Raw genomic sequence first — 27,754 nt, forward strand, 5'->3', positions numbered from 1 at the left:
TCACATGAGTTTTTAAAAAATTCTATGTTGTTGAAAAGTCTAAAAGTTCAGAAATAATACTTAAAACATCCCCATCTGAGATTTAAGTGTTCAGCAGGCTATTAAAGATGCTGAGAAGTACTGTAGTAATGTAACAGCAAGCTGTTTAACTTACCTGCTTATGGAAAGCTTTTTCATATGTAACCCTGTAAACTCCCCATAGCATTTTGCTTGGGGAAAAAAAAAAGTAGCATTAGACAGAAGTGTGTAATCCATGAAATTCCTGGATTGTGTCCCACTGAATACAATGCATCTCAGAGTTACACTCTTTGTCCATTTCATGCCAGTTTTCAGGACAGCACATATACAATTTGCCCATTTTCATAATTCTCTCTCATTAGCTTGAGTGTTCCATGAGGATACATTTTTGTCATGTTTACCTTTAAAATACCATCACACTATCTAGAATTTATTAGTTATAAATAAACACTTCTTGAATAAATGAATTACTCAGAACCTTTTGTTTGTTTCATTGGTGGTGAATAGAGTAAACAACCGTTCCAATTTGCCCAGAATTAAGAAATTTCCTGAGATTTGGGGCTTTCAGTGAGAAAACAGATTGTTCCAGGCAAACTAGGACAAACTGGTCATGCTATGTGGTGGTGATTTTTTATTTTGTTGATTTTTGCTTTTAATTATCCTATTTGTCCACTCTGTGTGTGTGTCCAGATTTTAGCTAAACACTGGCCATGAATTAGTTTGTTTACTTCTCAAAACAGCCTCAGGAAATATGTATGATTTCATCTCCATTTCACAGATGAAGAAATCAAGACAAAGTTTTCATGCCTTGGCCACAGATATCCAGCCTTACCCTGCTGTCTAGTTCTAGAGTCTGTGCCCTCCAAAATGAATTCTGCAGGTACAGCAAAGAGCATAAGGTCATGAAATTCATCTTTGAAAATAAGAGCTCAGTAATTCACATAGAAAATAATGTGGACAAGCACAATCCATTCCCTGCTGTGTGAGATAGAATGTGAGAGAAAGAAGTCTGGAAAGCCATAATCTTAACATTAATCCAAGATGCGAGTGAATTTGAATTTGAGCTTTTAATATGTTATATACAGGCCAAGCAAGCTGAGAGCTATTTTTAGCTCTAAGTTATGAAATACAATCACATGGACAGGTGGCCTACATTTTCAGTTTTATATTTGGTGAGGAGCTTTGCAGTCAAAGTGAGAATGCCATTGCACCGACCAGGTTTGGAAAAGGCAGCTGCAGTCCTACAGATTCTGAGCATGCTGAGCAGGACAGCTAGGTGGTGGTGTGGAGTGGGAGATAGAAAATCTGGAGCCTAGACTCAACACCACCAGTCTAGCTATATGACGTGGGAAAAAACATTTGAGATTTCTTTTTTTTTTTTGCCTTAGTTTTCTCATCTGAAAAAAGGTAGAACATGATGGGGAGGTAAGAATAGAGTATAAAGGGTTTGTAGGCCAGCAAAAGAGTGAATCGGTATCCTGGTTCTATCACTTAGTATCTGTATCTGAGCCTTAGTTTTACCATCTATAAAATGGGAAATCTGATTCATAAATCACAGGTTATCATTTAGTAGAAAATGATGACACTTCATCTGTTTAATCCTTGATAAGTCACTTCACATATTTGGGCCTTGGTTTTATCAACTATAAAACTAGGATAATAACCTAAATGTTAACAGGGTAATTATGAGAAACAACAAAGGTGAAAATGCCCACCAGAGCTCACAGCACACACAAAACCATCAGGAAGTATTTGAGGAGGGGACAGCTTCTAAGGCTCTTTACATCTCTAGGAAATGTGAATTTTGTGCACACTAGCCACTGTTTTCTGCTTACTTCAAGAAACATGTCTAAAGATTTAGGATCTTATCTCTGATGTTCTTAGCAACACAAATAGCAATCTTAAAGAAAGTAAAACATTATTTGGCCATCAGAAATTATCATAGAATTAAGAGTGGATGAGGACAGCAAAAGAAACAAATAGAGTAAAAAGGGCAACTTACAGAATGGGAGAAAATATTTTCAAACTATGCATCCAACAAAGGTCTAATATCCAGAATCTATAAGGGACTCAAATTAACAAGCAAAAAACAAACAGCCTCCATTAAAAAGTGGGCAAAAGACACAAACAGTTTTCAAAAGAAAACATACAGTGAACAAGCATATGAAAGATGCTTAAAATCACTGATCATTAGAGAAATGAAAATCAAAACCACAATGAAATACCATCTCACACCAGTCAGAATGGCTATTACTAAAAAGTCAAAAAATAACAGATGCTTGTGAGGTTGCAGAGAAAAGAGAATGCTTATACACTGTTGGGGAGAACATAAATTAGTTCAGCAGTTGTGGAAAACAGTGTGGCAATTTCTCAAATAACTTAAAACAGAATTCGTATTTGACCCAGCAATCCTATTACTGGGGATATGCCAGGAGGAATATAAATAGTTCTGTCATAAAGACACATATACGCATATGTTCATTGCAGCACTATTCACAAGAGCAAAGACATGGAATCAACCTAAATGCCTATCAACAGTAGACTGGATAAAGAAAATGTGACACATATACCCTATGGGATAATATGCAATCATAAAAAGAAACAAGATCATGTTCTTTGCAGCAACATGGATGGAGCTGGGGGCCATTATCCTGAGTGAACTAACACAGGAACAGAAAACCAAATATCACATGTTCTCACTTGTGAGAGCTAAACATTTGAACACAAAGAATGGAACAAAAGACACCAGGGCCTACTTGAGGGTGAAGGGTGAGAAGGAGGAAGAGGGCTGAAAAACTACTTATCAGGTACTATGCTTATTACCTGGGTGACGAAATAATTTGTACACCAAACCCCCATGACACACAATTTACCTATATAACACACCTGCACATGTACCACTGAACTTAATAAAATAAAGTAAAACAAAGTAACTATTTAATACAGGGAAAAAACAGCAAATGAAGAGATCTCTCAGATTAGATTCATTGGGAAATAGACTCTGAGACTGAGATCTGTGTGCAGATGGCTCTCCAGGAAGGACTCTCAGGAACAGCATCTGTAAGGGAGAGATGGCAGCAGAATTAGAGAGAGGGAGAAATTGGGCTGCAATGCAGTCTCAATAAAGGCCTCAGCCAATCCTTTAGGGTGCTTGGGAGCTGAGATGGCTCTTGGGAGCTGTGTCAAGGAAACAGGACAAGCAGGGGCAGGCCTTCATACTACTCAATGGCCAATCTTGGATGACACTTCTACAGCTGTTTAATCTTCACCTGGAGCCATAACCTCAGGGGGGGTGGCTCCCATTGACTGAAGGAAATTCTTGGAAGGATTTCAGCTAGGAGATCCAGGTAGCACACAATCACATCCACTATCACAGACACTATTGTTTACATAAGATGCGCTTGGAATTGAAGAGAGAAATCTGACGAGCAGCCAACGAGGGACCTAAAAAGAAGTGGTTGTTGCAATTAACTTGAAAGTCAGCATACTGGCTCCTGGACACAACGTTGTCCAGCTTTAGCCAGGCTCATACATTATTCAGATAAAAAGTGACCATTATCTGAACAGAAAATCAGTAATGTGTTTATAAGGACAAACATGTTTGTAAGAAAAATGTTTCTGACTCTATCAAAAACATTAAGCAAACTAAATGTGTGCTCATACACACAAAAGGGGTTGTGGCCGCCAGCCAGAGCAGCTGTGGTGTGTGAGGTGGTATGCAGAGTTAGAATACTGCACAAAGTCTCACTCTGTCACTTCCTGGATGTGAGAATTCAGAGAACACTTCTCCTCCCCAGGCCTCAACTTCCTAGTCAGTAACATGCAACAGGGGAACAAAAACAGCCCTAAGATCTCTTTCATCCTATGTACCAATAATTCCAGATGTTTATTACTATTGTTAGCAAGAATAAAAATAATTAAAAATGGATGCCTTGGTAGTTGCTTCATTTTCTGCTAAGTTAAATTTTGTGGCAGTGTTTCCTCTGCATTATTCACTTCCTGATAATTTTTTATAAGACTTTTTGGTTTTTATTGAAATGTTGTGGACCTCTCTTTTATTATTGAGGGTGCTTTATTCCCCATACTCTTTAACATTTATAATTTCGTGAGGTCAGTGACTTCTCTCTTGTTCACTCTACTGTCCATGGAAGAGTATCTCTCACAAGCTAGAGGTATCAGTTATGTTTCATTATAGACACCAGTTCAGGCTAACTTGAAGGGAAACAAAAGAGGTAATTGAAAGGATATCAAGAGGTTTGCAGAATCAAAAGGAAATTGGGCAAAATGCAGGAACCAGGAGCATTTCAGAGGGCTAAGGAACAGAAGTCAGAAGCAAAGAACCATGTCATGTCTGGAATGGCCCCACCAGCATTTCTCTGCTATAGCAAATGAGCTCCAAGCCTTGATGCTTCTTTCCATCCCTTGCAGATTCAAATTTAGGGGAGTGAGAACTTTTTGTTGGCTGAGCTTAGGACTCATGCCTGCCTCTCTATATACCTCCATGAATCTCTCTGTATAGATTTCTCTTCCTTAGGGGGCAGGGAAGGAAAGGTTATCCTTGCCTCAGCTTCCAGAGACTTGTGGGTGGAGTTCCTGTACCAGGAACTAGACACTCTTCTCCCACCAATCTATTCTCCAAGAAAGAGATCATTCTCCAAGAAAGCCACGATATTTTAAGCAGGAAAATGGATTCTGGATACACAGAATACCAATATTTGCTAGAGCAGGTGCTCAAATAATGTTTTAGGTGCATATGTGCTCATACATAAAATGCTGAAAATTTCCTCTGAAGCAAACAAGTGCTTTACTTTAACATAGGTGCATAAGGAAAGCTGTTTTAAATATTCTTCTACAGCAGTTGAGATTCTGCCTTATCTCCGATATCTATCTGCATGATGTCCAGAACTTCTTTATTGAAGTTTGAATCTATAGCTTAAATTTGAAAACCTCAATTTGAAAGATAATATCCCTACTGTTGGGCACCAATGTATCATTCCAAACTTATTTTCCATTACTTCTCTCCACAGATATTACACTTCAGCCAAACAGACACTATTTGTGAAATATATCTGAATAATTTATCTTCTATTTTACTGTATCTCTCTTTCTTGTCCAGAGCAAAGTTATCTTCCTCAATTCCCCACCCTAGAATCTACCCTTCAACTATTACTATAGCATTTTATATGTATCTCTTGTTGGTTTTTATTATTTTCTACACAGAATTAAAGTTACTTATGTATAGGTCTTATCTCCCCTTTAGTTTTTTTTAAATAAACTTATTGAATATAGGAGCTCTGTTGGGTCTGTTTCTAAACATTTGAAGTGTGAAATATAACATATACAGAAAAGTTTATAACAGAAATTTAGTTATATCACTTTCTAAAATATAAGAGCTTTGTTTGATTTACCTTTTTTAATATTTTTACTGTGATATATATTTTGGTGTGTGTGTGTCTACATATATAAATATATTTTATTTTTTATTTATACATACATGTATATATAATGTGTGTATGTGTATATATAATACAAATTTTATATATACATATATATGTGTGTATATATATATAAAATTTGGTATTCAAAAAAAGGTGCATAAAATATGTAGGTTCATTTGGCTTTCCTTATCTACCCAGTCTCAACTTTCACCTTTCTTCTGAGCTCCCAGTTCAGGTTTCTAAGTATTGAGGCACATCCCCAGAGAGGAGACATGTTAGCATCTAAAATACAACATATTATGGGGCAAACTTCTCACCTTTTTCACCAAACTAGCACTTCTTTGATATTTCTGACCATGTCATCACAATTGTTTTTAACCAATCAGGCAAAATCCAACAAATTCCTTTAACTGATATGGACTTCACTAATGTTGGCCCAAGGATGCAGCATATATATACATACTATATACATATATATATACACACACACTATATATATATACACACACACACTATACACACACACACACACACATTTTTTTTGAGATGGAGTCTAGCTCTATCGCCCAGGTTGGAGTGCAGTGGTGCGATCTCAGCTACTGCAACCTCCACCTCCCGGGTTCAAGCAATTCTCCTATCTCAGCCTCCCAAGTAGCTGGGATTACAGGCATCTGCCACCATGCCCCACTAATTTTTGTATTTTTAGTAGAGATGGGGTTTCACCATGTTGCCAGGCTGGTCTCAAACTCCTGACCTCAGGTGATCTGCTGGCCTCGCCTCCCAAAGTGCTGGGATTATAGGCAGGAGCAGCCACGCCCAGCCTCAGCATATCTATATATATATATAGTTGTTTCTGAACTCTTTATTTCACTCCACTGTATGCCCTCACTCCAAAGCCCGCACATATTTTTGACCTAGGATCTGAAGTATGTGTTTATTATATTTGCTTGATTCATAGGTCACCTATGTTAAAGAAATAGTCCACTGTGGGCACTCAGTGAATATTGTTTAAATAAGTGAGGCTTGGGAGAAGAGGGAAGGGAACTGATATTTATTTAGTCAATGTGACTTGCTAGATGCTTTATATACCTTAACTAATTTATTACTCCCAATAGCTTTCTGGGAATTTATTGTTACCTTTTATAGATTAGGAAAGTGAAGCTTGTAGAGGGTCCAGACAGTAGATGATAGCAGCACATAAACCTAGTTTTTTTTTCAATTTCAAAGACCACAATGTTCTTTTACTAGACCTCATAGCTTGCACACTGTAAAATTATCACTAAATTCTTATTATTATGAGTGTATTTTAAAAATAAAAGCTCTTTCAAATATAAAAAAAATTCTAGATTCAGTTTAACAACAATTACCAAGCAAACATCAATTTCTATCACTCAGGAATAGAACAAATTAACTCCTCATATATTCATTTCTGTTTATTCTGTTTGTATTTATTTGTGGTTCATTTTTACACAAATAAAAATAGGTGAAAAATTTGGGGAAAAAAACAAAATTGTGCTGAACTTCAGCAGTAATCAAGATAGTACAAATTAAGACAACAATAAAAGACACTATTCTCTAACCAAACTGGTAAAATTTATAACTCCAGTAATACTAAGTACTGGCAGTAAGAACTCTCACACACTGTTCATAGAAGTAAAAATTGGTATAACTACTTTGGAAAATAGCATCACATTATTTACAAAAGTTGAAAATGAATAAACCCTACAATTCAGCAATTCTACTTCCAGGTATATTTAGCCTAGAAAAATTAATGCATTTGTGCACCAAGATACATGACCAAAATGTTCACATCAGCATAATTCATCACTACCCCAAACTGTAGATAGGCCATATAAATGAACATGAAAAAGGAGACTGGACAATTAAACTTTGTATTTTCTATTGGGTTATCTGTCTTTTTCTTACTGTTTTCCAGAAAGTTTAAAATACACACACACACATATGTGTATATATATAGACACATAAATATGCACACACATGTGTATATGCATATGTATATACAATAACTTTTTTTCCTAATTAAATATGCTACAAATATCTTATCCCTCCCCCCACACATTTTGTGAAATAATCACAGGCTAACAACTGAGAAATTCCATGTTATGAACAGGAGGGAGAATTCTCAGGCTTGGATCTAGATACCTGATAGGTGAGATCCTACAGAAATTTTTCTGTAAAAGCATGATTTCTCTATAGAGATGCAATTATTCTCAAAGGCCCAGTCTCTTCACCTTGTTTGATGACAAGAAGTTTCAACTGCCTTTAGAAGTAATGGACTGAGGCATTAGTGGTTCACCCTCTTCTAATCTGAATGACCAACTTTCCTACAAGCTCCTGCCAACATGCCATGTGCAATCCCACCTCCATACCCGAGTTCAGATGGTTGCTTAGGAACTCCCCATTCAGCTCTGCTTATAATATTATTACCAACAGCAACACTATAGTTCAAAAGAGGGTAGCAATTCTGAAGATGCTTTCTCACCCACTATCTCATTTAGCCTGCAAAACGCCCTAAGGAAGGTATGGCTGGTGCTATTGTCTTCACTTTGATGATAAGAAAATTGGCTCAGAGATACGTGGCTTATACCAGCTTCACCACTGGCAATTGGTAGAGTTTTGACTAGAAAGTAAGGTTGGAATCTTGGAATTCTGGGTTCCATCTACATTATTCCTTCAGAGCTTGGCTCACATCCCACATCCTCTGAGGATCTTCCCCTGCCCATAGGATTCTTTCTTGTCCCTGATGAGTTCTAATTATTATTTTCTAGACTACTCATTTGATAATGGCCACAAATGTCTTTGAACTATCATCTACCTAGACGTATGTCCTCTGTTCCACCATGTTACTTGTAAGTTGCTCCTGAAGCAGGAACAATATTGAATATCAACTGGTTTCTTCATCAACTTCACACCATGCCTTTTCTGCAGCTTGTGTCTAGTTAACATTGGCTGAGGCTGGGCTATCACTGTCGGCTGCGGCACTCAAAGAGCCAACTCTATCAAGACTGAAAACAAATATGCCCTGATCCATTCATGCTCTGTGGAATACTGGGAAAATTCCTGCTGGTAGTTACTGAACATTGAGTCATTAACCTTAAGGTGCATTACATCAGTAAACATATATGCAGGGGGCTTTACTTTGTGGAAGTAGGAATTACATCTTACAGTCTTATTTGTATTCTTCAGAGTGCCTTCCACATGGCAAGGACTCATTATGGAAGAGTGTAAGTGAGTTACACATTAAGTAAGACCTCCACTGAAATTTACTAACGTACGTGGTGACTTATTTTTTCAGAGTCTTGGTCAGGGAAGGCAAAAACTCAGTTTCACACCTCGGTTCCTCTTTTTAACAGTAGACAGGTAAGTCAACTTCTCAAAGCTTTGGTTTCCTCCACTGCAAAACTGAAGCACAAATAACTATATCATGGTGAATAAATGAAGGTAAAAGTATAAAATGTCTTTTTATACCACAAGTACTTTATAAAATATGAAAAAGGGTCAAACAAGATTTGGTTCTTTGTGAGTTTAAGCAAGTTAAACTGTAAAAATCGGGGTTTTTAATTGTGAAATGAGAGGATTGGTTTAGATTAGTTTTAAATTCTTTCAGCTTTTGGCTAAAGAGTCTATGACTCCGCAATTCCAGCTTCAATTGCCAAGGAATTTAATATTTTAATTTTCCATTCCCAATACATAAACCTCAACAAATGCTTTAATGCACAAAGGGAACATCCTATTTAGAATAATTCAATCATAATCCATTTTTGAAAGAATAATCTATCCTGATATAAATAACTGCCCTGATTTATGAATTTTCACATTCTTTTTTGAACATTTCAGGTAGGAAGTCCCTGTGCCTTTATTGCACTGCAATGAGCGGCAGGCTCTACGCACAAGGTCTCTCATTCATCAGACAATTCCTGCAGGGAGCAAGTGGGTGTTGTTATTAACCAAATGGGCATTTAGTCTCCATTTGACAGATTTCCTATGTGGAAGGGAAGAGCTCCTCGCAGTAACGTATACTCTGTGAATTGATGTCTTGCTGGTGACAGGACATCTCCTTCTGAGTAGTTTCTATAAATGAATACCCGTGTAATGTCAGCTTGAAATGTGTCTGCTGTAGAGCTGGGAACTTGGAGGGCAGGAAGTTAAACAAGGAATGAAAATAAAAGCTAGGACTTGGATGGGACGAGCTTCACCTATCTGTCCTTGGACTTCCTATTTTTGCTCAGGCAGCTCAAGAGCCAAAATAAGAAGTCCAGGGAGAGCTAAGTGAAGAAAGAGCTAGTATAGAAATCTCAATGGTATGAAATACACATTCATTATGATGGGCACATTCACATACTTAATTTCATATTACCCTCACACTTTATCCTGTATATTGGGTTCAGTAAGACTAAATGACTTTCTTGAGGTCACTCAATTGATAAGAACAGTTAGAATTTTCATCCAGCTTTTGATAGTACTCTTTTATACCTATTTACAGTCAGATGGAACACTTGTTTGAGGTGATTTCAACATAAAATATAAATATGTAGACATTGAGCCCTTAAATCTTAGGAGGCCCACATTTTCCTGCCTAAACTGAGGTATAGAGGCATAACAAAATATGTCCATAAGAATGATAAAATGGACTTTGGGGTCTCGATGGGGGAAGGTTGGGAGGGAGGTGAGGAATAAAAGACTATATATTGGGCACACTGCTCGGGTGATGGGCACATTAAAATCTCAGAAACCACCACTAAAGGACCTATCCATGTAACCAAAAACAACCTGTACCCCTAAAACTAATGAAATAAAAATTAAAACCATAAAAGAAAGAAACATGCCCACATACACATCTTAATATATACTGTAATGGTTATGATATATAGACTCTAGACTTTAATTTTTTTATAGAAATCTAAATGGCCTAGAGGTGAGGAAAGTTCCTGCTTGGGCTGGGCATAGAAAGAAGTTGGGAAAGAAAAAGAGGAGAAGGATAAAATGAAGTAAAGAAGGAGGAGCAGGATGAGGAGGGAAAAAAGTCAATTATATCAAGTAGGGAAAATGTGTACCTGAGATTGGAATGCACCCAGTGCTTGGATAGCTGCTTCCCAGGCTCTTCTCCAAATGCAGATACTCTTGAGCTCTGTAGATTTCAATGAGAAAGATTCCTATATGCAGTGGATCCTGGACTGTAAAGGCTGTTCTTCCTTGTGTGTTGCTGAATAGGCCTCATTACTAAAGAAGAGGGGAGGGAGGGGGCTGAATGGGGGAGGTATAGGTTGTCTAGGCCTTGGGCTCAGAAGCTCCTGATCTTTTCAGGTGATGGCAACCATGTGCCAGAGAAAGCTATTCTCATGTTTCTCATGTTCCATAACTCCTTCTTTGCAATTTTTCCCAGAAGACTTATGATTTATCCTCCTCAGACAGAGGCTGCCCTGTACATAATGGAGCTTGATAATCTGAAAACTAAATTGACATTTTAAGCCAACTGAGTTAGCCAACCAAGATTTCTGGTTTTCATCTATAAAGTCAAAATTAATTTGTTGGGTTTTTTGGGGAGATTTTGAAATCATGATCTATTGTGGTGACTTAGATTAACTGTAGTTATAAACACCATCAAGGAGTTGATATGTGAGAAGTGAAATTAATCACCACTCCCTTCCCACACACACACATTTGCTCACACCATCTAGCACATGAAACAAGACCTGAAGGTGTACTAGCACTGTGCGTCACCGTGCTGTTCCTAAGAAGTAAATTTCCAGGCAGGCTTTTTTATTCTTGTAGCATCTAATTACAGAACACCGGAATGCAATGGAGACCCAGAGGTGAGCTGAATTATTGAAAAAATAAAAGCAAAGACAGTCCAGAAAGCTATTATATATCTTCATAATAGATTCACCAAACTTAAGGGTGCTAAGAAATGCAAGCATTTAATTCAGAAAACAAATATATTTTTTCATAGCTCTAGGGAAAACTGCTTTTTTTCTCTAAACCTTCTGGAAGTTTTGGTAATTATGTTAGACAGAGACAAGAAACATAAAAGATAGTGTAGGCTCTCCGAAGGAAGTTGTATTTAGTCACGTTAAAGTTGAAGTAATTCATCTATTAAAGCATTTCCATATTTCTGTATATAACAAGGTGTAATGTTTCCCCAATGCTTTAGCAAAAGGGAATGGAAATTACAAAGGCACATGACTAGTGAGTAGGATAGGAATGTGGGTAGAGAAGGGAGAGTAAGGGGTTGGAAAGATTTAATCTTCAGCTACCTGACTCGATCTAGTGCCTCGTCCTTTAAATTACAACTTTCTCTCAAATATCATTTAAAATATTGAAACATCCTTTATCTACCTCAGAAAGTCCAACTTTCAAACTCGCAGAACAAAAGAATAAAAAAGATACTGTGTGTTCAGTTGATAAAAATGAAGGTGAAATCTTTACACCAAGTTTAATAGTGAATGAAAAATTCTTACAATTAAAAACAGGGTGAGGAAAATTTGGTACATTCAGTTGTATGCTTCAATCTTCTGCTTTAAACCACGTCAAGAAACTAAAGCAAGAAAAGCTTAACTGTACCATGTTGTTGTTCACTAAATATAAGATTATCTTTCTAAGTAAGACTTTCAACGTGCTGCTTTTTACATCTTCTAATAGCAGAAGTAACCGCTGTTCTTGGGGAAGAAAGAACTGAAACCAGCCAAACATTAAAATCATGATGGCATTTAGGTGTGAGAGAAAGTTTATCCCTTAATTGCTTGCCTACTTCCCATTCACATTTAATACTGGGGGTAAAGTTTGTTGAGTATTTTCCAGAGAACACTTTTCACTTCTTTGTTCCTAAGGCTGTATGTATATCAAGGGATTCAGCATGGGAATCACCACTGTGTAAAACACAGAGTCTATTTTGTCTGTGTCCATGGACTGGCTGGAGTTGGGCTATAAGTACATGAAGATGATTGTGCCATAGAAGATGGACAAAGCAGTGAGATGGGAAGCACAGGTGGAGAAGACTTTCTTCTGCCCTTCAGCAGAATGCATCCTCTGAATGGTGATGCATATGAAGAAGTAAGAAATAAGGATGACCAGGAGGGTGAAAAAGACGTTGAAGCCTGCCACAAAGAAGACCACCAACTTGCGGATGCGTGTGTCAGAGCATGAGAGAGCCAGGAGTGGGGGAATGTCACAGAAGAAATGATTAATCTCATTAGAACCACAGAAGGAGAGTCTGAAGGTGCCTGCTGCGTGGATAGAGGCATTGAGGAAGCCAGAGACATAGGAACCAGTAGCAAGGAGGGCACACACACCTGCTGTCATGGTGGTGGTGTAATGAAGAGGCCTACATACCGCTGCATGGCGATCATAGGCCATGGAGGCCAGGAGGTAGCACTCAACAGTGGCAAACCCCACAAAGAAGAAGAACTGAGCTGCACATCCATTGTAGGAGATGGCCTTGTCCCCTGGCTGCAATGCAGCCACCGTTTTGGGGGCTACAGCTGATGAGTAACCCAAGTCTACAAGGGAGAGGTTACTGAGGAAAAAGTACATTGGAGTATAGAGATGGGAGTCTGAGTGGATGATCACCATCATTCCCCCATTCCCAAGCAGGGTGATGAGGTAGATGAATAAAAATGCCAGGAGGAGGGGTATCTGAAGATTGGGGTCATCTGTTAATCCCAAGAGGATAAACTCTGTCACTTCTGTGCTATTCTCCATTGTGGCCAGCTTGAATTAGCCTGGTGATTAAAGAAGAGGCGTCAACAAAATTCGAATGAAAGTATGAGAAGGGAGGATGGAATGATAAAAAAGGAGAAAACTAATGTATAGAGAGAATGTACTGTGTGTAACACTCATCCTAGAACCCTCTGTTATATTATAGCTTTTAATTCATATGAGATAGGTGCTATTATGCCCATCTTACAGATAAGGAAGTTAAGGCTCAGGGAGCTGAATATTGAGCAAGATAGCCTATCTAGGGGTCAGAATCAAAGTTCACCCCTTTATATTTCTGAATCTAAAGTTCATACATTCATCTTGAATTCTTTAACACATTTACATCATATAAATACAAATTATGATGTGGATATAAGATTGTATGTATTTAATTATTAAAAATAAAAACATCCATCACTTATTGTCTTCCACATTCTACTTCCAATAATATAGCCTCACTAAAGATTTTCTAAATTTATTTTTCCTTAAAACAACACAAGTTTATTCTCTCAAAATTGTGGAGGCCAGAAGCCTCAAATCAGTTTCACTGGGCCAAAATCAAGGTGTTGGCAGGACAAGGTGGTGCCCTCAAGGTCTGTTTGATACTAAATCCAAAGATCTTAACCACAACTTTTGAAGCCTTTATAAATTAATCCCTCAACAGAAGTTCAACTGAAAGGGAGTATGGTATATGTAAATATGAGTATGTATTTATATATATTTAATATAAAACTATAAATTTGATATGTACAAATGGCTTTGTGTATCTGTGTATATGCATATGTCTTTTTTCACCCCTTATCAGAAGTCTTTGCTGTAGACCCTAATTCCAGTTAAGTCCTCCTTTCTCTGCCTCCTCAAAGCACTTGAGTCTTGGCTGATTATTGCACAATTAGTTGGGCAACCACTCACTCTTCACCTAGCTCTAAGCCCCTTGGGACAGTAACTATCTTCATCCCCTCTGGTCCACCCTCCTTACCATGGCCCCTCACACATGTATGTAAATATTTGGTGAATCAAACAGAACATCAATAGGAAAGTATGGAAATATTTTTCATGCTCTTTAATCCCACAACAAACATCCTATCATCCTCTTGTCTACCAGGTTTGTGCTTTGGGCCAAAATATTAGCTTAGACTTGTCATATGAAAAATATTCAGGAGTAACAGTGAGTTTACAGATGGTCAGGCCTGGAGACAGGTTTCTGTCCTCATTTTAGAGCATTCTTTCTCTCCTATTTTTGTTCCTCAACCTGAGGTGTTCACAGGCTTTCCCCACTCCTAGTAGCAGAGTGAGTGGGAGCAGACTCAGAAGAAGTGAGGGAGAAAATGTGAGAAGAGAGGAGGAAAAAGGAGAAAACAGGAATTAAAGGAGAAAAATGCTTCAGCTCTGCTGGACTTTAGCTTACCTTGAAGAGTAACAGCAGCAATTTGATTGGTGACACAAAAAGAAGGGGATAGTGTAGCTTGTCCTTTTTGGATGACCATCACACACACGCGATGTGGCTAGTTTCATAAGAACTGGCTCAGTCAGCTTAGTACATTACTATCCAGTAATGTACTAATTGACTTTCTGACCAGCAGCACTTTCTATTATATGTATCCAGCCTTTTTAACTTGTTTTTCTTTTGACTTTTGACATGTGTGTATACTCTCAAATTTAGCAAACACAATATCTTGTAATCTATGACAGGCAGTGTTCTGATCTTACATATTTGGAAACAGAAGGATGTGGTGCCCCTCAAGGTCACATAACTGCTTAACTGTAAAATCTGTACAATTCCAGAGCCTGGTTTTTCAGCCTCAGCACTACTGACATTATGAGCTGGACAGTTCTTTGGTGCAGGGTGTGGTGGGGGAGAGGGAGTGCTGTCCTGTGCATTGTAAGATATTCAGCAGTTTCCCTGGCCTCTCTCTACTCACTAGATTCCAGTAACACCACCACCTCCCATTTGTAACAGTCAAAAATGTCTCCAGACGTGGCCAAATGTCCCCTGAAGGGTAACATTCCCCTGACTGAGAACCACTGTTCTAGAGTTTATAAAAAACAGTGGTTCTAAAGTTTATAAAACTCTTTTTGCATTCACTTCTTAATTTAATTATTGCACGACTAGAGAGATAGCAGATATAGACATGAAGAAACCGAGGCTCAGTGAGGTGAAGTGACTGGTTTAAAGTCTAGAACTCTGGCCAAATATTGCTGCTTATTGGTAGAGGGATCCCAGGAAGGGATAACTGCTTGCTAAGTACGTGGTCCTTTGACCAAAGAGATATCAGTCCTCCCATATTGTAAATCAACCTTTTCCTAGACACAAGGTAGGATGAAAACCTGGAAAAATTCCAAGAATAAAATGCAGCTGACTTAGGGTGGATTCTGAATTATTTTCCAAAATACCTTCTGAAATGCTTATTAGATCAATCTCCTTGGTTAACATTGACCACAGGAGTCTATTCACTTAAGCTGTAGGTTCAGCTTTTAAAAGCCGTTACACCCACCCCCCCGCCCCCGCCATATTGAACGGTCTCTGACTGCCATGTTCCTCTACCGGCAATTAATATGCAAGGTACTTTCTGTGTTCCGTTAATGGGCAACCCTTCCGTTTATGCATTGCAGTCTCTGTTAATAAATGTGTTGAGATCCAGAGCAGCAAGGAGAAATCTGGAGTCAGTGCAGAGAGAAAAGGCCTCATTTACCCAGCACCAACCCTGGGAGGCTGCAAGGCCTGAATCCAAATCCTGCTGCAGCTGCTGTATCTCCTCCCACTCAAGTCCTGTAAAACCCAGGCTTTTCTGCATGGACCTAAAATAAATATCGGAAGGAGTCTTGAAAGAGAAAAAATATTTTTAAAATATCTAAGGTTGAATACTGAAATATCTAAGGTTAAAATATTAAGTCAAAACCTGAAAAAGCATTAAAATTTAAGGAATTATTATTGTTATAAAGAGAGAAGGAGAAGTCTAAGCCATTAAGATAGTTTGGAAATAAAAAGTTCCATCAAAATTGCTTCTAAAGGGGTTTGAAGCATCACCCCCAATCATCACACCCCCATCTGGGGAGTTCTAAAGAAGATTCTCAATGGAATAAATTCCATAAGGGAAGAGACAAGGCCTATATTGTTTGTCACTCTTTTGCGCTTTATTATCCACTACTTAGACTCAAGGCAGCCACATGGTAGACTCAACTATTTGTTAAGTGGATGAGGTAATTAGAATCTCAGCAGTTGAGTTAGAATAAGAGCTTTAATGCTTACTTGCTTTGGGACTGTAGGCAAGTCAATTTTCCTTTATAGACAGAAGATAAAGTGAGATAAAATAAAAGAAAATTCAGCCAGTGTGGGCCTCTAGCAGGTGCTCCATAGAAGCTAATTAATCAATCTCTTTATTAAACTGTAGGCCAATCGTATGAAGTTATTTCCCAGGTTTTATTAACACCAGTTGGTAGCAACACCCCATCTAGCAATGACTATGGCAATGGCTGTCTAAGTAAACGTGACTCCGAATTACTTATGGGAAACTTCTGTCTCTATTCTTGTGAAATGTAGCAGAGGAGGTTGGGGGAAATTGAATTAAGAGTCTTTTTATATACCTACTTCTGAGTCTCTTTCTTTTAGACGAACCCATTATTTCTACCTACAGTGTGAAGAATACTGCTTTTTAAAAAGATCAGGGAAAACATACCTATATCCTTGGGAATTATGAGATCTCAATTCAGAACTGCTTCAACACTGGACTTTTTGAAGTCTGAAAAAGAAAAGAAGAGCTGTTGGTCTCTAAGGACCTTGGATTTCAAATAGTAAGAGATTTCCTGAGGCTATGTGATAAAAGTGTAAAGACAGTTCAGCTGCCGCTGCAGTTTGCTTGAGACTGTAAGTGAGCCATATCAAACTGTGTGAAAAGGCTGAGATCAGCTAGAAGCTAGTGCCTATGTAGATTTGGGAGCCTCTGAAGGGGGTTCCCTAAGGTCTCAATTCCAATCCAGGGCTCAGCAACATACAAACAAGCAATCAAAACACCACTTTCCTGAAGGAACTGAAACATTATCATGATATGGAGGTGCCTCAAAGATCCCTTAGGGGCCACAGGGGAGTCCTGGTTCTCCTAGTCACAGGCTAAGATTATTGATGAGCAAATTCTATCAAAAAATGCTTTCAAAGGAGCTTGAGGATCCAGCCACTGCACAATCAGCCCACAGATTTCCTGTGAGTATTGGGAGTTGGCTCTTTATCTAAGACTAAATGGGGAGAAATTTTCAAAATGTCAGATTATAAATGATAAATTGCATCAGAATCTCCATTTTCCCAAACCCAGTTCTGTCTACAGAACTCAGAGTTTCAAAGAGCTCTGTGAATCAAAACACTTCCATGAACTTTTTTCCCAGTCAACTTGGTTTTAAATGAATTTTAACATGGCGCCTACAAGAAGCAAAGGATTTCTTTATTTCAGCTCCTGATACATTTATATGTATATAATATATATTTATATAATATATAATATAGCTTCCTATGTTTCAAGCCCTTCGTTCAGTATATATTTGTATGTGTTATTTCACTTAATGTTCATATAACTCTATGAGAAATATATATTTTTTTCAATTTTACAGATGTGAAAACTTCTGTACATACCTAGAACTTAGATCTTTTTCTAATATTATTCTCTAATAAAAGAAACCAGGGCTCCTTCGAGAAATGGCTGGTTCTAGCACTGGAGCAGGGAATATACCAGAGAAGCCTGGAGCATCTTGCAATTCCAGAAAGTGAGGAAATGCTCAAGCCTGTCTGACCCAAATTCTATATATTTTTACTCTGTGCTCTACTGCTTCTCTTGGGAATAAATGTGGAAAAGCAGAGATGCTCTCAGAATCTACAAAACAATATTTCTCTTAGATTCTCACAAATGCATGTTCCACTACAGTCAGTTACAAAAGTAGAGCTTATTTACTCACTTTTTCTTTGCTCTCATGAAAACATTTCCAAGACAAAGCCCCCTGTTAGAATAATTATTTTTAACAAAAGAAGACATACAAAGTGGCCAAGCAAGTGGCAAGCTAGGTGATAGAAGTCCAAGGATATTTTTGCATACTCTTGGAATTTTGTAGCATCTAATCACCTGACCCACATGTCCAACTCTGAAGACTTAGGTTTCTTCCTTATTATTTATTTGACCAATAAAACAACCAAGGAAAAAACTAGAGAAAGAAAGAGGGAAAAATGGGATAAGACAGATAAAGAGAGAAAGGAAAGAAAAGAAAGAGGGGAGGGAAGGGGAGAGAAGAGGAAGAAAGGGAGAGGAACAAGATGAGGAAAGAACAGAAAACTTCACCTGTAGGATCAAGACTCTAACCACTGAGACAATCTAGCCTATATATCTGGCTTTATAAAATAATTTAGTACTCTTCTTTATCAGTGTTTAATATTCTAAACAATTAAATAGATAAAAATGAAGACTATCAACATGGTGAAGCGGGGTGGTTCTTGGTTTTGGCAAGTAAGAGGCCTAGAATTAGCCACTTATGAATGGATAACAGATGAATCATTAATCTTTTTGAACCTCATCATTTCTTCATGGCACCCAATATATCCTCTTTCTTTTCCCTCCAAAGAGTCTTAATTCCTGGGAAATACTTCTGCTTTTCCACTTTGATGCATCCAGTGTCTTCACTGTTTGGTCTCCTCACAAGATCAGGTTGACTCTTCACCTCCAAACAGTTACAGCTTGGGGTTTTAAAAAAACTAAAAGGCAGAAAAGGGCCAATTCTGACTTTTGGATTACTTCAAGGCCAGATACCAGGCTCTGTCCATCCATATTTGAGTTAATGCTGCCACCTTGAGGCTATCCCAAGCTTTTCACCTAAGGAGACGTTCCCAGCAGTGGGGCTGGGAAAATGAAGACTTGTCTTTCTTGCCGCAATGACAAGTGAGTTCATACAGGAAAAACGCTTTGGAATTACAGGAAGAATCAAGAAACTACCCATCTGCCTAAAAGGTTAATTTCATGGCCACATAGAATGTTAGCACCTCTTAGGACCCTGGAGATCACCTACGTGTTATGGTACACCAGGCACCGCAGCCTACAGGTGACAATTACAGTCCTGGAGCCAAATGCATGGGTTCAAATCCCAGCTCTCCCTTCTAGTTCCTGGAGGAGCTCTTGCAAGTCACTTAGTCTCTCCATTCCTCTATTTCTCATTATGGGACTGTTGAGAATTAAAGTTAATCAACATAAAGTACAAATAAACTTTGGAGATACTGGGGGTTTGGTTTCAGACTACTCCAATAAAATGAATATCACGATAGAGCAAGTCACACAATTTTTTTTTTTTTGCTTCCTAGTGCATATAAAAGTTATGTTTACACTATACTGGGTCTACTAGCATTATGTCCAAAAAATGTACATAATTTAAAATACTTTATTGCTAAAAAATGATGATGATCACCTGAGCCTTCAGTGAGTTGTAATTTTTTCTTTTGCCGGTGAGGGGCCTTGATGGCTGCTGACTGATCAGGATGATGCTTGCTGAAGGTTGAGGTGGTTGTGGCAATCTCCTAAAATAAACCAACAGTGAAGATTGCTGCATCGATTGACTGACTTTCTTTTCTTTTTTTTTTCTTTTTTTTTTTTTTTTTTGAGATGGAGTCTCTCTCTGTTGCCCAGACTGTAGTGCAGTGGTGCGATCTTGACTCACTGCAACCTCCACCTCCCAGGTTCAAGATATTCTCATACTTCAGCCCCCTGAGTAGCTGGGATTACCGGCAAACGCCATCAGGCCTGGCTAGTTTTTGTATTTTTAGTAGAGATGGGGTTTCACCATGTTTGCCAGACTTGCCAGGCTGGTCTGGAACTACTGACCTCAAGTGATCCACCCACCTCGGCCTTCCAAAGTGCTGGGATTACAAGCATGAGCCATCGTGCCTGGCTGATTGACTTTCTTTCATGAAAAATTCCTCTGTAGCATGAACTGTTGTTGATAGCATTTGACCTACAGTAGAACTTCTTTCAAAATTGTATTAAGTCCTCTCAAACCTTCCCAGTGCTTTATCAACTAACTTTATGGAATACTTGAAATCCTTTGTTGTCATTTCAACAATGTTCACAGCCTCTTCCCCCAGAGTAGATTCTATCTCAAGAAACCACTTTATTTTCTCATTCATAAGAAGCATTTCCTCATCTGTTCAAGTTTTGTCATGAGATTGCAGCAGTTCAGTCACATCTTTAGGCTTTACTTCTAATTCTAGTTCTCTTGCTATTTCCACCACATCTGCAGTTACTCCCTCCACTGAGGTCTTGAATCCTTCAAAGTCATCCATGAGAGTTGAAATCAATTTCTTCCAAACTCTTGTTAATGTTAATTACATGAATTCATGAGTCACAAATGTTTTTAGTGGTATCTAGAATGGTGAATCCTTCCAGAGGTTTTCAATTTACTTCACTAGATCCATCAGAGGAATCACAATCTATTGCAGTTATAGCCTTACGAAATGTATTTTCTAAACAATAGGACTTGAAAGTCAAAATTACTCCTTGAACCATGGGCTGCAGAATGGATATTGTATTACCAGGCATGAAAACCACATTCATCTCCTTGTCCATCTCCATAAAAGCTTTGAGTGACCAGGTACATTTGTGAATGAGCAGTAATATTTTGAAAAAAATATTTTTTCTAAGTAGTAGGTCTCAACAGTGCGCTTAAAATATTCAATAAACCATGCTATAATCTAGTCTTTTCCGTTTATAGAGCACACGCAGAGTAGATTTAGCATAATTCTTAAGGGTCTTAGAATTTGCAAAATGATAAATGAACATTGGCTTCAATTTAAACTCACTAGCTTCATTAGCCCCTAACAATAGAGTCAGCCTGTTTGTGGAAGCTTTGAAGCCAGGCATCAATTTCTCCTTCCTAGCTATGAAAGTCCTAGATGGCATTTCTTTCAATATAACGGTGTTTTGTTTGCATTAACAATTTATTGTTAGGCTGGGCATGGTGGCTTATGCCTGTAATTCCAGCATTTTGGGATGCTGAGGTAGGCGGGTCACCTGAGGTTAGGAGTTTGAGACCAGCCTGGGCAACATGGTGAAACCCCATCCCTTTCCAAAAAAAATTAAAAAAAAGGAAAAGAAAAATTAGCAGGGTGTGGTAATCCCAGCTACTCAGGAGGCTAAGGCATGAGAATCACTTGAATCCAGGAGGCAAAGGCCTCAGTGAGCCGAGATCTTACTATGGCACTCCAGCCTGGGTGGCAGAGGGAGACCTTGTCTCAAAAAAAAAAAAAAAAAAATATATATATATATATATATATATATATATAGTTTAGTGTAGCGACTTCCATCAGTTATCTTAGCTAAATCTTCTGGATAACTTGGTGTAGCTTCTACATTAGCACTTGCTGCTTCACTTTGCACTTTTATGTTCTAAAGATGGCTTCTTTACTTAAACTTCATGAACCAATCTCTGCTAGCTTCCAATTTTTCTTCTGCAGCTTCCTCAACTTTCTCAGCTTTCACATAATTGAAGAGAGTTAGGGCCTTGCTGTGTTAGGCTTTGCCTTAAGGAAATGTTGTGGCTGGTTTGATCTTCTATCCAGACCACTAATATTTTCTCTGAATCAGCAATAAGGATATTTCACTTTATTATCATTCAGGTCTTCACTGGAGTAGCACTTTTAATTTCCTTCAACAACTTTTTCTTTGCTTTCTCAACTGGGACAACTGTTTGACACAAAAAGCCTAGCTTTTGCCCTGTCTCAGCTTTTGCCCTGTCTCAGCTTTTGCCCTGTCTCAGCTTTTGACATGCCTTCCTCACTAAGTTTAATCATTTCTAGCTTTTGATTTAAAGTGAGAGATATGCAACTCTTCCTTTCTATTGAACATTCAGACTTCATGGTAGGGTTATTAATTGGCCTAATTTCAATGCTTCATGACTTGCAGACTTATTTCTATCTATCAATTTCTCAGAATTTTCTGAGTGTCTGCAGACTCTGCAGCCCCACTCAGGTAAATGCACTCTCTGTGGATGTGTTTTCCTCCATCTCCTTTACCAAATCAAGGCCATCTAATATTAACTTTACTACAATCTCTCCATCTAAATCCATCCTATCCTTCTCTGCCTTCCTACCTCAGAATTTCCCCCTCTTCTGTAGCAGGCTGGCCCCTTCATCTATGCCATTGATCCATCTCTACTTACTTTGGTGAGACCATACTATGGCAATTACTCCTGTCCCTCCACCCTCCCTTACTCATTCCTACCCCATTTGTCCATAGACATTCTAAAGTTACCATCTCTTCCCCAAAAATGTTCAAGAATCTGTCTCCCATCCTAATATATTCTTGTGCTATACCAGCATCCTTCCTTCTACCATCAAAATGATCAAAAGTGGTCCACAGCATCTTCCATTCTCTCCTAATCCACTGCATTGCAGCTTCAACTGTTTCTACTCCACTATGTTGAAATAATATTCTTTTTTCTTTTGTTTATTTATATTATTTTTAATTGACAAATCACAGTTGTATTACATTTATGGAGTATGATGTGATGTTTTGATATGGATATACAATGTGGAGCAATTAAATCAAGCTAATATAGACATCACCTCTTGACCTTTTTTCTTTTTTTTTGAGACGGAGTCTCACTCTGTCACCTAGGCTGGAGTGCAGTGGCGTGATCTTGGCTCACTGCAAGCTCCACCTCCCGGGTTCATGACATTCTCCTGCCTTAGCCTCCTGAGTAGCTGGGACTACAGGCGCCTGCCGCCACACCCAGCTAATTTTTTGTATTTTTAGTAGAGACAGGGTTTCACCATGTTAGCCAGGATGGTCTCAATTTCCTGACCTCGTGATCTGCCCACTTTGGCCTCCCAAAGTGCTGAGATTACAGGCATGAGCCACTGCACCCAGGCTTGACATTATTTTGTGGTGATACATTTGAAATTTACTCTGTAAGTTATTTTGACATATTATTATTGACTATAGTCACCCTGAAGTGCCATAAATCTCAACACTTATTTCTCTTGTCTAGCTGAAACAATATTCTTAAAGGTTGCTCCAAGGCTAGCTTCACAGATGTGCAAAACAGACCCTGTGCTCAGAAAAGTCCCACCCTTTGAGACTAACATCTTGTGATTGTCATCTTCAAATTATTTAAAATGTTATCTTTGAATTTGCATTTTGTAGGTAAAGTCCAATGGGACAATGGAGCAAACACAGAAAACTTGGAACCCCAGCTCGTGCGTGGTCACACCTTCTGCTACCTCCCATTCTCTCCACAATCCACTGCATTCAACACTGTTGATGACTGTTGCCTATAAGATGATGTCCCGCTTCCCAAGTCTGACATTCAAAGCACTCTAACCCTGAATAGTTTTTCCAGTTTTTATTTCTCTTGATAGCCACCAGGCATCCTACTTTCTATCCACGTAGACCCCAAGGGCCCATGCCGCAGTGTTTGGCACACTGTGGACGCTCAATGAACTGGGTCCTTCCTTCACTCACCACACCATGTACGCTGTCCCCCTTTGACATATTTCGTGCTGTTCCCTCAGTTTGGAATGCCCTAGTTTTATTTTTTTAATCACTTTTACTTTTAGGTTCAAATTAATGCCATCTCCAAGTGAAGTTTTTCTCCGAGGTTTTAAACAATTATGTGTGTCCTATTTATAGAATTTTTTTCAAATTGCTTTGTGTTATTTTCTCCTGTATATTATGTCTCCTTTTGTTTCTTTTCCTAGAACACAATACTTTAGCTTCTCCCACTCCTATATTCCTACCTATTACACAATCCTGTCCAGAAACCATCCTGTATGGACAAACTCGTATTAGAGACTGAATGTGGGGGGTCCTTCCTGGGCTGTAAACTTTTTGAAGGCAAACTATGCCTTACTCATCTTAGGTTTCTTCTGGAACCTAGAACAGTGCCTTTTGACAGTAAGTACCTACTGAATTATGCAAATCCCATCTGATTCTCTATTTAATAAATTGGAGAAGGCACAGGTATATCAATTTAGGAGCCCACCTCAGGGAAATGTATTTGTCCTTAACTCAACAAACTAGCTTCCAGATCACTAGATGTGATAGTTTAAAGTAGCACTGTCTGCTTGTCATTATGAACAAACATGGAAAATTTTTAAATTGATAAACCCTGGGGCTATTTGCTAATGAAAACAGTTTAAACTGGTGTCTTGAAATATATCTTGCTCCCACTTTTGAAAAGGAAACTGCATCTGTCTGCTGTTACAAAACACTTGCATACGTAAACACATAGAAGATGGAACACTCTTGTTCCTAAGTATAACTCTCATCTGGGCTCCTGCCTCCATATCATCTGTATCCTTTAGAATCTGGTTTAGTTATGTCACCTCACATCTCTTAAATCAACAATATCTCCATCTCTGTGGTCTCTGTCCAGTTACATCCAAAAATTACTTCTCAACTTTGATCATCCTTGGAACTAAACTTCTAACTCAACTTTCTTTTCCCTGAGTGAGTGAATAAATGCTCAAAAACCAAAGGATATTCATGAAGGAACAGAACTAGTAAGTGGTAGAGCTGGGATGGAAACTCAAACCTGAAGTCAAGACCCACAACATAAAGTCTTCCCCACCTTTTAACTGCAACTCAATTACATCAGTCTCAAATGATCCATATACCAAAAGATCACAATATTCCTGTCAGTGAGTCTGGTATTGGCCAACAGAGTACCATCCATTACCTAGCTGTTGATCAGAAGGCATATGGAATTGTATCTTTGCCAAGCTGAATTATTTTAAGTAATAGTGTTAAAAAAGATTTTCCTAGAAATTTCCCTTGGATTATAGTTAGATCTATGGCAAGCAGTGGAAAATCTTGGCGCTGGAAGGCTCCTGAGCTCTTTTCTCATGGCTATGCCTCCTTGACTTGGGTGAGCTGTTTTCCATCTATGGGAAGTCGCTAACTGCATAGATTTCTGTGCCATGGAGATCGTTCACTCCTGAGTATTACTTTGTCAATATGTTGCTGCAAAGGAAGATTATGAGCTCAAACTCAAGCTCTTCTCTTAATCTCCCAGCATTTTCAATTCCATCAGCTTTCATCCTGAGCCTTAAAAAAGATTTCTAAAATCATACAAAAACAACTAAAAGCCTGCTATGGTTTCATGGTCTCCATGGAAATGCTAGGAATGGATGCTGTGTTGACTTCCTCACATATCTCTTGGACTATTTTGTTAATGCCTTTTATGTATGGTACTTGGCAGTTTACAAAGCCCTTTCTCACGTATTATCTCAGTTAATCCCCACAACAAACCCACGTGGAAAGTATTATTACCCATGTTTAACATATCATGAAACCTAAATTTGTAGAAGATAAGTGGTTTAACCAAGGTTTACAAGCGGTAAATTCACTTACAGTTTGCAAGTGGTAAACCCAACTTTTAAATTTTGGTTTGCCTGAAGCCATGGCTGCTATTCTTGCCACTATAACCAAAACAGTGTAGCCTAGAGCAGATCACTTTGATGCCCTAGTGCCCTTGCTTGTCCCTTGAAAATTCACCTCATGGGCACTTTACATTGTTGATATACAGCCTAAAAGAAAGCATCCCAGACAAGGAATTAACAAACTTTAGTTCTGTTTCTAAATCAAGTCACCTTGACCTATTCATGTAATCAACTGCTTCTTCCACAGGTAAATGGAAATAATAATCCTTGCCCACTTTCTCCCTTCTGTCATCCCCTCTACTAATACTACCTTAGATGAAATACATTAAGCTTCATAAAGCTGGGAATATTATAAAACTTTGCAAATGCATGGCTTACCACAAATTCAGTCTTGTGATTACCGGTAATGTGAAGTCCTTTGGTATGATTTTCTTCCTTTTAACCTTACCCCTCGATAACTTTACCCAACAAATGGCATTAGTTCCCCACCCCTATCTGTTGGCACTTACTGCTAGGTACACACTGCTGCTTCCTACTCAAACTGCCTGTGATTTAGAAAAAGGGCTTTCTTTGGCCTCAGAGTACATGCAGCTTGAGTACAAGGAAGACAAAGTGGGGTGTAAGGGTTGGTGGACCACCTCTTGTACTCTACAATGAATCCCAGAGGTCCTCTGAGTATTGAGTTCCAACTTCCCAAGACAGTAACCTGCTCATTAATGCACACTGATTTGGCCTCCTTGCCTTTTCTTTTTTGTTTGTTTGTTTTTTGGGTTTTTTTTTTTTTTAGACGGAGTCTCACTCTGATGCCCAGGCTGGAGTGCAGTGGCGCTATCTTGGCTCACTGCAACCTCCTCCTCCCGGGTTCAAGCGATTCCTCTGCCTCAGCCTCCTGAGTAGCTGGGACTACAGGCTGCACACCACCACACCCGGCTAATTTTTTGTATTTTAGTAGAGACGGGGTTTCACTGTGTTGGTCAAGATGGTCTTGATCTCCTGACCTCGTGATCTGCCCACCTCGGCCTCCCTAAGTGCTGGGATTACAGGCGTAATCCCTGTAGAATATAGAAAATATCTCACTTTTGGCTCTCCTAGCTGTACATCTAGAGATTGCCTCCTAAATAGACTACTATACACAAGTCCTAGTCTCAGCATCCACTTCTAGAAAAACCCCAAATTGTGAGACAATCTAGGGTAAGTAGTAGCTTCACCAGGTAGTTTGTGTAAGGGAACTGAGTGACAATTCCCCCCACTCTGTCTTTCTTTTCCTCAGATAGTGTGTTATACGGCCCATCTTGCCTCCTTTACTGAAAGCTCTGAAAATTTCACCTTGCCCAACTCAAAAATTATCTTATATATCCTGTAATTTTCTTCCATCCTACTTTTCCTCCATTTCAAAATTTTCAGATTATCTTAGGAAAATCTCCAAGTTCTTCATTTTATTTTTGAGCCTCCAATATTTTCTAACTCATGTCTGAAAATGCAAGAACACCTAGAGACAGAAAGTCCTATTTTCTAAGTGTTATTGAACATAATGAAAATAACCACTTCAAACCTCCAAAGCATTGAAAAGTGTCCCTAAGGTCCCCTCTCAGAATCACTATAAATGTCTTCTTTTTCCTCCTTAACTTCATATAAACCCAATTTCCTTTAAGTAGCACCTTTCAGGATGTAATGGACTGAATGTGTCGTTCCAAAATATGTTGAAGGCCTAACCCCCAATGTGGCTGTATTTTAAGTAAAGAAGTAATTAAGATTAAACGAAATCATAAGGGTTGGGCCCTGATCCGATAAGATTGGTTTCCTTACAAGAAGAGACAGCAGATCTCTTGTGGTCTCTCTCTCTCTCCCTCTTTTCACCCTGTGAGGACAAAGCAAGAAGGCAGCTATATGCAAGTCAAGAAAAGAGCCCTCAACAGAATTCAAACCTGCAGACCTTAATCTGAGACTTCTCATCTCCAGATCTATGAGAAAATAAATTTCTGTGGCTTAAGACACCCCATTTATGGTATTTTGTTTTGGCAACTGCGCAGACTAAGACACAGGATAAATGTAAATTGATTTCTCTTATAATCGTCTAATTTTTCTTCCTTTTTGTTTGCTAGTGGGGTATCAGGATGTTTTAAAACTAGTTTTCACTATAAAGAGTATTGCAGTAATATCAAATACGTAATAGTTCTCTCTG

The 27,754-nt window shown here is 38.6% G+C and overlaps 2 protein-coding genes across 3 annotated transcripts in view; both read right to left on the minus strand.

Moving 5' to 3' along the window:
• Positions 1–2,987: 2,987 nt before the first annotated feature.
• Positions 2,988–27,754, minus strand: part of LPXN (leupaxin) — an 80,768-nt gene continuing 56,001 nt past the window's right edge. The window contains exons 8-9 of one of the 2 annotated variants that reach the window (XM_063784053.1): positions 16,850–16,912; positions 2,988–3,076 (exon numbers count right to left, since the gene is read on the minus strand). In XM_063784053.1, coding sequence (XP_063640123.1) covers positions 16,875–16,912 — 38 coding nt within the window. In that variant the 3' untranslated portion in view covers positions 2,988–3,076; positions 16,850–16,874. Of the gene's footprint in view, positions 3,077–10,536; positions 10,606–16,849; positions 16,913–27,754 lie in introns of those variants that run through there. The other variant, XM_063784052.1, reaches the window with a different exon arrangement.
• On the minus strand, positions 12,169–13,274 carry LOC104004341 (olfactory receptor 5B21). The gene is given in 2 exon segments (XM_063784054.1): positions 12,169–12,310; positions 12,312–13,274. Coding segments are annotated over 2 exon segments (936 nt in total). The 5' UTR covers positions 13,176–13,274; the 3' UTR covers positions 12,169–12,238.

This window comes from Pan troglodytes, chromosome 9 (genome assembly GCF_028858775.2).
Source record: "Pan troglodytes isolate AG18354 chromosome 9, NHGRI_mPanTro3-v2.0_pri, whole genome shotgun sequence".
NCBI classification, from domain to species: domain Eukaryota; kingdom Metazoa; phylum Chordata; class Mammalia; order Primates; family Hominidae; genus Pan; species Pan troglodytes.